This window comes from Mus caroli, chromosome 5, assembly GCF_900094665.2.
Source record: "Mus caroli chromosome 5, CAROLI_EIJ_v1.1, whole genome shotgun sequence".
NCBI classification, from domain to species: domain Eukaryota; kingdom Metazoa; phylum Chordata; class Mammalia; order Rodentia; family Muridae; genus Mus; species Mus caroli.
The window spans coordinates 136183491-136196092 of NC_034574.1; the positions used below are offsets into that span (position 1 = coordinate 136183491).

Here is a 12602-nt window from a genome sequence, read left to right on the forward strand (position 1 = left end):
ACACGGGATCCCCAGCACCACACAGAACTGGTAGTGGCGGCACTCACTTGTAAATCCCGGGACTAGGGGGTGGCACAAGAGCATCGGCGGTTCACGGTCATCCTTGGATACACAGTGAGTCGTTGTACAAGACACAAAAAAAAAAAAAAAAAAAAAAAAAAAAGGTGCGGGGGGGGAGGGGTGGTACGGGGACAGAAAAGTTATCTAGACCAATCTTACCTTTATTTTTTCCCCTCTAGTGCTTGAGCCCAGGGCTTCACGTATGCTAGACTTTGAGTTAAATCCTCCATCACCTCAGATGACACCTCTTAGGGCTTGGGCAGCAGGGGAGCTCAGATGGGTAAAGGTGCTTGCCGCCAAGCCTGATGACCTAAATTGTCATCTCCAGGACCCACATGGTAGGAGGAGAACTGGCTCCTTTAAGTTGCTCTCTGACCTCCCTCCGCAGGTGTGGGATGGCATACTCTTCCTCAAATAGATAAAGTTTTTTAAAAAGATGGACATTCTTGCTAAGCGGGTCTGTTTGCTGCTGAAGTCCCTCCAGGGTGATTCAGAAGCTCCTTTCCCTCTGGAGATTCATGCTATCGTTGTTCACCGCCGAATTACAAAATACAGTCAAGAGGCCAGAGGACTTCTCCTTTTGTGTTTATTTGTATCTACCCTGATACGTTATTTTCATAATTTGCTTCCTGCTTGCTTGGTTTTGAATTACAGTTGGCTCCAATGTGTGTTTACTGAACGTTAAAGTACACACACATACATACAAACCCTGGTACTAATTCAGCAAGTGTAAGTTTGTTTAGCAACCACGTGATTCTAAATCACGGTGGGTATTTTCCTGGGGAACCCTAGCTTGTCTAGGTTTCGATTTTTGACAGGGTCTCCTACATCTCTTGCTTGCCTAAAGCTCATTATGAGGTGTGGGACAATCTCGAAGTTCTCATCCTCCTGTCCCCACTTCCCCAGTCCTGGGATTACAGGACTTAGTTTATGTAGCACTCTTAACACTTAATGTACCACTTAACATTTAATGTAGCACTTAACACTTATGTAGCACTCATCGAACCTAAAGGCTCCTGCATGCCTGGTAAACACTACCCACTGAGCAATAGCTCCAGCCTGTTTGCATTTGAAGTGGGGGCTCCTTGTGCAGCTTAGGGTGGCCTGAAACTCATATATAGCCCAGGTTCATGTAGCCTCTAATTTATGATCCTCCTGCCTCTGCCTCTGCCTCTCTGGTGCCATGCCCAGTACATGGCTCACAGAAGATACAGATTAAGAACAGAAAGCCACACGTGTATTAACAGTCTGCCTCTGGATAGACTTTTTATTGATGCAGATTACATCTCCTTTTGAACCTTAACCCTGATAGGAGAGTATTAAGTCCCTGTATTTCCTCCCAGCGTGTTTTATGAACCCACGTTCTTCTCTGCGCACAGGTGGATTGCCAGTCTGACGTTGTATCTCACGCACAGAAGGAGGCTGGACTGTCCCGGTGGAGTCTTGCTCAGCACGTACCTGATAGTCCTCCTTGTTCTCCTGGCAGTTATTATATGCACCGTGTTGGCCATCGTGTGTGTCAGCATGAGAGGTAAAGAGACACACTTTCTGTGTGAAACCCGCTCTGTATCTTAACAGCCATACTGCGCTACCATTTGCGTACAGTACAGTAGTCTTGTTTTGGCTCCTGAACTGTGTGCGTGCGCACACGAATATGTGCATCCGAGTGCCTACTGTGGTCAGGAGAGAGCTCTGGATTGGGATCGCCTGGACCTAGATTACAGGTGGTAGTGAACCACACCACACAGGTGCCGAGAGCCTAACTTGAGTCCTCCAGGAGAGCGGCAGGTGCTCCTCCCCACTGAGCCTCCTCCCCACTGAGCCTCCTCCCCACTGAGCCTCCTCCCCAGCCCCACACAGCTTCTCACTGTTTCCATAGTTGAAAGCCTATCATTACAGCGTACGTGGGAACGTTTTCTTATCAGTGTGTATGTGGCGTGTGTGTGTGTGTGTGTGTGTGTGTGTGTGTGTGTGTAAAGCCAGAGGGTGATGTTATTGGCTGCCTTCCTGGATCACTCTCCTCCTTATTTGAGGTAGGGTGTTGTCAGAATTCCTTTCCTAGGGCACTGTTTATCCCTCCTCCTAAGGTCCCAACAACAAACTGAGGCATGATTTTGTGTTTTCTTCTGGGTGGGGCTGTCTCCACTCATGGCCAGGATGAGCAGGCACACAAGTGCTCCTGGAGAAGCTCTGATATCTTCCTACCCCTGCTAATCCAGTGTTAGCCGGTATACAGGTCCTTCCAGTCCATCCAGCTTGGATTGGGTTTTCTGTTACTTAGGACTTGAGCTGTTCTCCTCACTGGAACCCAAAGCAGTATCTTATGAAACCGTATTAAACGGAGCGTGACAGTGCAGGCCTGTTATCACAGCTTCTCAGGGGACTGAGATGGAAGGACCTTAAGTCCAAAGCTTACCTGAGGCTTTAGACCACAGAGCCTGTCTGAAAAACAGCATTGGGGGCCATTAAACGGCTCCGCAGATGAAGGCACTTGCTACCAAGCCTGATGACCTGAGTTCTGTCTCTAGGTTCCATCTCTGGGTTCCACATCGTAGGAGAGAAGAACTGACTCCCAATGGCTGTCTTCTGACCTCCATGTGTGTGTTATGACACGTGCACATAGACTGACTCCCCTGACCTGTGTGCACCTCTCTTGTCTGTCCATCCATCTGTCCCTCCCCATCTTTCTGCCTGCCTGTGCCTATCTCTGTCTGTCTGCCTGTCTCTCTCTCTCTGTCTGTCTGTTTTTCTGTCTCTCTCTCTGTCTGTGTGTGTGTGTGTCTGCCTGCCTGCCTGTCTGTGACTGTCTGTCTATCCATCTGTGTGTATTTTTGTCCTGTGTCTGTATTTTTGAGAGGTGGTGGCTGGAGGAATAGCTCAGTGCTTACAGAAGAGTTTCTAGCCCCCACCTACAGGCTCAGAACCACCTGGGCTCTAATGCCCTCACTGGCCAGAGAGGAGGCACAAACACAAGAATAAAAATGAAATTTAAAACATGTTAGCCAGGCATAGTGACCGTGCCTTCGATCCCAGCCTAATGCTGGGAAGAGGCAGGTGGATCTTTGAGTTCAAGGCCAGTTTGGTCTACCAAGCAAGTTCCAGAACTGCACAGAGAAAGCTGTTTAGCTGGGTGGTAGTGGCTCACACATTTAATCCCAGCACTTGGAAGGCCCTGACACCCATATAGTAAGAGAGACTCTATTCCCAGAATTTTCCTTTGACCCCCACAAATATGTGGCAGTACATATGTCCACCACACTCAAATAAATGTTTAAGAAAAAAACTTCTTAAAGGGGTATTGTATGTTGGGCATAGTGGCTTACAGCTTTAAAGCTAGTGCTCAGAGAGGTAGAAGCAAGTGAGTCTCTTGAGTTTGAGGCCACCCCAGTCTAAATAGCAAATTCCAGACCATCCTGGACTACACAGTGAGACCCTGTCTCACAATATATATGTGTGTGTATACATATTTACACACATACAAATTTTAGTGAAGAAGAAAATCTAAAAGACAAGTGTGTGGGTTGGGGTTGTAGGACTGAGAAAAAGACAAATTCCTACATTCATAGCCCTTTAAAACTTCTTTTATTTGTTTTGGCATCAACAGGGATTGAACCCAGGGCCTCATGCTTGAGAGGCAATCCCCTTCCAACAGAGCCAGAGCCCCATGTCTCCTCTTTCTGAGATGAAGTCTGTGTCATAGCCCTAACTGGCTGGGGACTACTGTGGGCTGCTCTCTTGTCTTTGCCTCCCAAGCGCAGGGATTACAGGCATGCACCACCAGACCGAGTACGGGGTCTTCAGTGAGAAATGAGGGAACAACCCAGATCAGTAGAAAAAATAGGCAGAAAGCCTGAACAATAACGGGATACATTTTTAAATTTAGCCTCAGCCACACATAAAGATATGAATACAAACATACTGTCTCATTACGAAGTGGAAATGAATGAACAGCTCTGTCTTTGCATGGGAATGTAATCAGCCAAGCCTTTGGGTCGGCCAGTGTGATAACACACACATAGCAATCGGGTTTCAGCTACAGTTAGCATACACACTCAGCGGTGCTTGTAGTGCGGCTGTGGATAGAAGAACACAGGGATTCTTCCTCACAGTCACAGATATATGTGATGTAGTTGAGAACAATGTCACTTTTGTTGTGGTCTTTTCTTTGCCTCTACAGGGTATTACTGTGTAGCCCAGGCTGGCCAGACTCGGTGATTTTCCTGTTTCAGCTTCTTGAGCCAGGGCTTGGATCACAGGCATTTATCTCAGTGTTTGATTTCAGAAGGTTCCATGAAGCCCTCCTATTGGGGGTAGTTGGGTACGGTCCGCTTCCCAGGTAGTTCAGGGTGCTGTGACAGAGCCCTTTCCATGGGGCCTGCCATCTGCCGTGTCTGGGAGAATCCTTTCTCTCTCTCTCTGTGTCTTAAGAGCTCATAGCTCAACTTTTATGTCAGAGAAGTGGCTGGGATGTCTGTCATTCATAAATTTGTGGCCCAGATCTTCTCTTTGTTGCTCTTCTGCATGTCCCACGTGCTGAGGGACCTAAGGAGGTCATTTTAGGAAATGTTTCTTTTTTTTTGTTGGTTTTTTTTTTTTGTTGGTTTTTTTTTCGAAGGAAGTCTTTCTTGAGGATAGCCCAGTGCAGCAGTGTCTCTGAAGGTTGGGGTCATCAAATTGGGATTGAGGGGGAAAAAATATGGAAAGAGAAGTGTTTTTCTACCCAGGCATGGTGGCGCATAACTTTAGTCCCAGTACTCAGGAGGCAGAGGCAGACAGACCTCTGTGAGTTCAAGGCCAGCCAGGTCTGCAGAGTGAAACTGTGTCTTTAAAAAAAAAAAAAAAATGTGTTTTTCTAAGACCTGAACCTATGAGGCCATTAGTATTACATTGTGGGTTGGGGAGGGACTCACAAGACCCCAGCTTTAGCTCAGGGGCTACTGGCAGGCCGTGGTGCTGAGGGAGGGGAGTCATTTTTCTTCAGTGATGTAGCCACTGGTAAGTTGCCCGTGTTCCAGTGAAGAGCTCCCAGCCTGTGCTCAGGCAGTCACCCTAATCAAACTCAGTGAGTCACCAAAAAGCAAAGCCAAGACAAAGATTCGAGAGTAAGAGGGACTTCTCAGGAAAAGAAGGGGCTCCAGAGGGATCGGGAGGGGCAGGGAAGGGTGGTGACCAAAATGTACCACATATGTATATGAAATTGTCAAGGAGTTTAAAACGTTGTTTTTCTAGGTAGATGGAGGGTCTTTCAATGCCTCGTTTAATTTCTGGGGAATTGTTTAGACACACTCCATCTCTTTGTTTCTTTGTCTGTATTTAGTGACTGTTGTGTCAGAGCTTTGTGTGAAGAGCCCCAATCACAGATGCTGCTGACTGTGTTAAACTGTGTCCGTATTTGGCATCTTTCCAGTGCAGTGGAGTTCTGGTTCCTGTTTTCTAGGGCCTCTGCCACTGTCACCTGGTAGCAGGCTTCCTTCGTTCCTCAGAGAGGGTTGAGAGTTCTGTGCCGGCCAGCCAGATGGCTTAGCAGGTTCTGCTTGCCAAGCTGGGGTGACCTGAGTTTGATCCCACACAGTAGAAGGAAAAACTGACTCCTGTGGGTGTCCTCTGACCTCCTCTTGTGTGTCATGGCACACATGTGCTCACACACAATAAATAAATGTAAATAAAAGTGTAAAAACCAATTACCATATAAAGGCCAAGCAGGAGCCTTGGTAGTGCCACGTGCACCCAGCCTCACCACACACACACACCACACACACAGACTTACCATATTCACCACACACCACCACATACACACCACATACACACTACATATACACCACACACACCACATACCACACACCATATATACACCACACTACATACAGACAGACTCACCACACACAAACCACACACCACACACCTCATACACAGAGTTACCACATACACACCACACACCATATATACCACACTCCACACACACACACACAGTATATACACACCATACATACTACATACACACCACACTCCACAGTCACACAGCACACACCACGCACACTCCACACACACACACACACACACACACACACACACACACGTCTTGAGCTCTCTGACCCTCTGTTTGTAAAATGAGATAATCTCTTGCCCACAGTTTGCGAGGATTAAGGAATGGTGGGTATTAAAGTATTTAGTAGTACTGCGTGTTCAGTAAGGCGTCTAGTCAATGGGACACTTCTTCCTGGCTGAGAGACTACTCAGGTAGTACCCGGGTGACTGCTCCTCCTTCTGCCCGGGACAGTCCTCTCCAGTGATACAGTTCCTCCAGTATAATTACCCAGTGCGCCTCTCTTGCTTCTTAGAAGTATTCCAGTTTGGGCCGTGGTTATGTACTCCTCCCTAGTTAGAGCCACAGTGAATCTACGCAAGGAGTGTGAAGCTTCTGCCCTGCTTCCCATCCTTCACTCTGTCTGTCTGTCTGTCTGTCTGTCTCCCCTCTCTTCTCACTCTCCCCCCTCTCTTCCCCTCCACCCACCTCTTGTTTTTCCAAACCAGAGTTTCCTCTGTGTAGCCCTGGCTGTCCTGGAGCTCTCTCTGTAGACCAGGCTGGCCTCACACTCAGAGCTCCGCCTGCCTCTGCCTCCCACACCGTCACCCGGCTTTGTCACTTGCTTCCTATTTTGGGAAGTATAGTGAGTAGGAGTTCAGTGGTGGGTGTGCAGCAAAACTCAAGAGATGTTCAGTAGCTGTGTTTCTTAAGATTTATTTTAAAATTTTGTGTATGTGTTTATGCGGCTGACTGTGGTCTATGTGTGTGACTGCAGGTGCCTATGGAGGCCAGAGGGGTCAGACCCCCCTGCAGCCAGAGGTATTTGTATGGGGCAGTGAGCTGTCTGGTGTAGATAGAGAGAGCCAATTTCAGTACATGCTCTTAACTGCTGAACAGTCTTTTCAGCCCCCTCCCTGTGGCTGGTGTGTGTGTGTGTGTGTGTGTGTGTTTTTGAGGGTGAGCTGGATGTGAGTCAGCTCCAGTCCGCCTGCCTCCAATCCCACCAGCCCTCTGGTTAGACACACACCACCTTTCTGTCAGCTCTCACAGATGCTAGGGATCTAAACTCAGTCCTCACGCTTTTAGGACAGGCTCTTTATCAGCCGACCGGCTCTCTAGCGCCCCACCCCCACCCCACCCCCAGTAGCTGGACAGGCAGCTCTGCCTGTGCCTTAGGACGCTCCTGAGCAGCTGGGTTTTTTTTTTTTTTTTTCTGTGTTTCAGGAACCATTTGTAACCCTGGACCTCGGAAGTCTATGTCTAAGCTGCTCTATATCCGCCTGGCGCTTTTCCTGCCAGAGATGGTCTGGGCTTCTCTGGGGGCCGCCTGGGTGGCAAAAGGTATCCAATGTGACAGGACAGTTGTCATTGGCATCATCGCCACCGTCATTGTCAGGTGAGGTCTTCCTCCTCCTCCTAGCTTCTTCTCAGGTGCGTTTCTGGGCGGTGCAGCACCCTGATGTCCTGGGCCTCTCTGAGTAATTCACGGAGACTTGAGCGATGGGTTTTGGTCCGTGAGAAACAGCTCATCTTCCAGCTCGTATCTGCAAGTGATCACTTTCTTCCCAGCTCCTATTTTTCTGCAAGTTCCCTCTCTCATAAGGAGGGGAGGGGGCAGGAGAGATGGCTCAGCAGTCGAGAGCACTTGTCAAACTATGTGAGGACCGGAGTTCAGTTCCTAGCACCCATTAGAGAAACTGGGCCTCCAGCCTTTAACCCCAGCTCCAAGAACAGCAGAGACAGGAGGATCACTGGGACTTACTGCCTCCTAGCCTATCCCAGAAAATATGAGCCCCAGATTCGGGGGAGGCAGGTGGTGGGCGGGGCAGGGGGATTGACTAACAGCCAGAGGAAGGGTGGAGGTTAAAAGTGAGATGAGAAATGGAACCCGGAATGGAGGCAGTATATAATAGTCTGATAGGGTTTATAATGCAGATTTTGTATCTTCTGTACTAACAATATTTAGTTTTGTATGGGGAGATGTGCTTATATGCTACGGCCCATGTGGAGGTCAGAGGACAAGTTGTGGGACTCGGTTCTTTTCTTTAACCATGTGGGTCCCAGGTATTGAACTTGGGTCATCAGGTTGAGTAGCAGATGCCCTCTCACCACCAAGCTAAAGAGCTTAACAATAGCCCAACCTTGTCCCTTTGTGTTACGAGTAAGGAAACGGAAGCTGGCACTGGAGCTGCCATCCCTGAGGGACACAGGCAGAGACGGCAGAATCGGCGTCTTACCAGCAAGATTGTAGTGGAGAGCTGGCAGGGCCTTGCACAGCGTGTGCGATGTAGAGACAGTCAGGGCTGAGGATGCGGTACAGTTGTTAAAGCCTGTCACGAGAGCCTTGGGACCTGAGTTCAGATCCCCACACGTTGGGTGCTGGACATAGACTGCCAGCCACATCATTCAGTTCTACGCTCAATAAGAGCCCTGACTTAGAAAGGTAGAGAGCGATCAGGGAATTCCCCCAATGTTGAACTCTGGTCTCTGTACACATGCACGCCCCCACATGAACACATATATGCACCACACACAAATAGAAGCAATTAAATGTGGGCCGGGGAGAGGGGACACCTGTCAGAGTATTCCATCCTGTGGAGATTCTTTTTGTCTTACTATGAAGACTCCCAGAGATCTTAGGAGTAGCTGGGTCAGTGTCCAGGGTCCTGGAGAACTAGTTCCAGTGACTTCTATATCCAGGCTACAACACTGCTCACCTCTCGGACCCTTTTCTCCTTTGTGGGCCTCACTCTCGGAACTCTGTGGTCTTCCTGGGACTTGGGTTGGCTGTGGACTCCCGAGGAACCATTTTTCTTTCTTTGTTTTCTTTTTTAATATTCATTCATGTAGTTAGCCATGCGCGCGCGCGCGTGTGTGTTTGTGTGTGTGTGTGTGTGTGTGTGTGTGTGTGTGTGTGCGCGTGCGTGCGTGTGTACGGGTGTGACTTGGCACATGTTGGAAGTCAGAGGATAACTCGAAGAAGTTGGTTTTCTCCACCTATCCTGAAGGCCCTGGAGAGCAAACTCAGATCCTGAGACTTGGCTGGCAGCACCTCTTCCTCCTGAGCCGGCTCACTGACCCTCCTGGGGAACGTTCTAGAAGAATATTGCTTGCCTCGGTTGGGTTTTCAGAACTCTGCCTCTCCTTCAGCAGCATAGAAACAGCTTAGTTGGTGCGTGTGGCGTGGGCTCCGGCCACCGCCCTCCACAGTCACCCAGCCTGTCCCGTGCTTTACTCCTTACAGCTGGATTGTCATTGCTGCCACCATGGTCACCATCATCTTTGTCTTTGACCCACTGGGCGGGAAGATGGCTCCGTATCCCCCATGCATCCCCGAGCACCTGGACAGTAACAGCTCAAACCGGTTATTGACTGGCCTGAAGACGGCTGCGAAGAGCGTGTGGGAGACCCGGGTGCAGTTCTGCTGCTGCTGCGTTGGGCAGGATGATAACACCAGGGTGGCATTTTCCAGCACCGCCGACCTGTTCTCCACCTACTTCTCTGTAAGCAGAAGGGATCTGCTGTGGTCTCTCTCTCTCCCGTTTCTATAAATGCCTCTGTGGGGTGATGAGCATCCTGCACAAAGAAAGCCACGTTGAGGACCCATATCCCTTGGACGAGGGGTTTGGGAGGTCACTGCCTGGGTGGGCTTGGCAGGCAGCAGTTAGCTGCGAGGATGGCCAAGCCTTTCCTGTTCCTTGTTTGTGTTGCTCTGTTGAGGCTGTGTCTCCTGTAACCCAGGTCTGAAACTGTGTAGCAGAGGACCTCCTGGGCCTTCTGATCCTCCTTCATCTGCCTCCTCCATGCTGGGCTTACAGGCATGCACCACCACGCCCGGTTTATTTGTTGCTAAGGGTGGGAGCCAAGGCTTTATGAATCTAGGCATGTATTGTATGTACCAGCTGAGCCCCAGCCCAGCCCTCAGTCCCTTTCTCCATGGCTAGGTGTGTCTTTCATAAACACTGGTCCGTTACAGCCCAGCCTGTGCCTTGTTTTTTTAAGGAACTAAGCATTACGAAAGAAGCTGCCAGTTCTCTGTCTCCATCTCCTCTGTCCAGCCCAGTCAGCAGATAGGCTTGTGTAAACAGTGTCCTGCCAGGGAGTATCAGAAAAGAATTTCTCAGGCAAGCAAGATGGCTCAACAGGTAAAGGTGCTCCCCGCCAAGAGAGATGACCTCTACACACACACACACACACACACACACACATACACACACATGTGCGTGCACACCCATACACCACACAATGTAAAAAACAAAGAAGTGTTTCTCACTACGTACCATGACTCACTGGTCAGGAAGTGCACAGGAGAGATCGCTCTCGGATGAGCTGTCCTTGGAGTTGGATGATCTCATTTTCTTCCTCTTCTATCCATGTCTGTGTAACGATGTGTGATAACTACCTTTATTTTTGGTTCTGAAACCAAGTAAAAGAGAAGATTTCTTTCGACACCCTCCGCACCTTCCTGTCCGTCTCTGTCTCTGTTTCTGTCTCTCCCTCGCTTCTCTGTAGTTTCCGACTTTGGACTGTGGAGAGCTAGCATCGTGATGTGACAGCAGGGGCCCTCCTGTAGGAACCCAAGAAGTGTGCCCACGAATCTTTGTTTTGATGTTCTTGTTTTTACTTGTTTTTATTTTTATTATCTGACTGTCTATCGATTTATGGGTTTTCAAGACAGGTTTTCTCTGTGTTGCCCTGGCTGTCCTGGAACTCACTCTGTACACTAGGCTGGCCTCGAACTCAGAGATCTGCCTGCCTCTGCCCCCGAGTGTTGGGACTAAAGTTGTGCACCACCACCACCAGCCTTAAACTGTTTTTTATATCTCTTGCATCTGTTGAGCGTATGCCTCAGATGTGCAGGTACCCAAGTAGGCCGGAAGAAGAAGCTCCTCTGGAGCTGGAGGTGTAGGGAGTAGTGAGTCTGCCTGACAGGGGTGCTGGGAACGGAACTCGGTCCTCTGCCAGGGCAGCAAGCACTCACCACCACTGAGCCATCTTGCCAGCCATCGCCAACTCTTATGGGAGTGCTTCAACCCATCTCAAGATATCTAGAAGAGGCGGTACCCAGTCAATACCATTTTTACTTTTGGGGGGCAGGGTCTCGTGTAGCTGAGAATAACCCGAACTCCTTTTATAGCCAAGGATGACCTTGACCTTCTGGTCTTCCAGCCTCTGTCTCCTGAATGTAGAGATTACAGGTGTGCTCTACTAAGACAGGTTTATTTATGCAGTGCTGGAGATGGAGCCCAAGGACTCGTGCATCATAGACTCTGTGTGTCAGTGGACCGTCTGTGGGTCTTCTCATGCATCATAGACTCTGTGCGTCAGTGGACCGTCTGTGGGTCTTCTCATGCATCATAGACTCTGTGCATCAGTGGACCGTCTGTGGGTCTTGTCATGCATCATAGACTCTGTGTGTCTGTGGACCGTCTGTGGGTCTTCTCATGCATCATATACTCTGTGCATCAGTGGACCGTCTGTGGGTCTTCTCATGCATCATAGACTCTGTGCGTCAGTGGACCGTCTGTGGGTCTTCTCATGCATCATAGACAATGTCCATCTGTGGACCGTCTGTGGGTCTTCCTGTGCTGCTGCTGCTGGGGAATATCGTGTAGTTTCTTTTGGTTTTAATTATATTTAATCAGTGTATTTGGGTGCATGCAGGCGTGTGTGGAGGTTAAAGGACAACTTGCAAGAGTTGGTTCTCTCCTTCTACCAAGTGTGTTCCAGGGACCAAACTCAGGTCATCAGACTTGACAGCAAGCACTTTTAACTGAGCCATTCATTCTGTGGCCTGCTGACTTGACCGACCTTCCTTCCTCCCCTCCTTCCTTCCTTCCTTCCTTCGTTTTCTTTTTGACACAAGGACTTATTATATGGCTCAGGCTGGCCCTGAACTTGCCATCCACATTCCTCTGGGTCCTGCAGTTCTGTATGTGCCACCAGGCCCAGCTGGGAGAGGACTTCTGACTTCCGTGTTTGTCCACATGAGAATTCTCACTGGTGTTTACTGATTTCTGATTTCTTCCATGGCACAGTGTACCCAGTAACCGTATGTTCAACCTCATGAACCTGCCACAGCACAAACTTCACACCAGCTCAAGAAATGAGAATGCCGGGTGTGATGGTGCGCACCTTTCATCCCAGCTCTCCTGTGGTTAGATAAAGCGCACAGGCTAGCTAGCCTGGAGAACACAGTTCAGCAGGTATAAAGAGAGACCCTGCCTCAAAACACGTTGGGAGGAGAGAACCAATCCACCAAAGTTGTCCTGTGACATGGGTACTCCAGCATGTGTACACAGCACATGTGTGTACTCCAACATGTGTGCCTGGGCACAGAGATACACAGTTTCTTTAAACAGAAATAGTTAAGTCACTTAAAATGAGATTTTGATAAAATGATTAATCTAGTAGATTTGTCTGAGGACAAGATGTGAAAAAAAAAATACTAAGCTAACATCTATAAGGAATCCCACAATGGAAAAATGCTCTTTGAAAATACATCGTTAAGAGGCTG

General features: G+C 49.0%; 1 protein-coding gene across 2 annotated transcripts in view; it reads left to right on the forward strand.

The window, feature by feature from the left end:
- The window catches only part of Daglb (diacylglycerol lipase beta), a 40161-nt gene that overhangs the window by 1218 nt on the left and 26341 nt on the right, over window positions 1-12602 (forward strand). Inside the window, exons 2-4 of one of the 2 annotated variants that reach the window (XM_021161880.1) lie at window positions 1440-1591; window positions 7310-7481; window positions 9330-9588. In XM_021161880.1, the coding sequence (XP_021017539.1) occupies window positions 1440-1591; window positions 7310-7481; window positions 9330-9588 (583 nt within the window). Of the gene's footprint in view, window positions 1-1439; window positions 1592-7309; window positions 7482-9329; window positions 9589-12602 lie in introns of those variants that run through there. The other variant, XM_029477329.1, reaches the window with a different exon arrangement.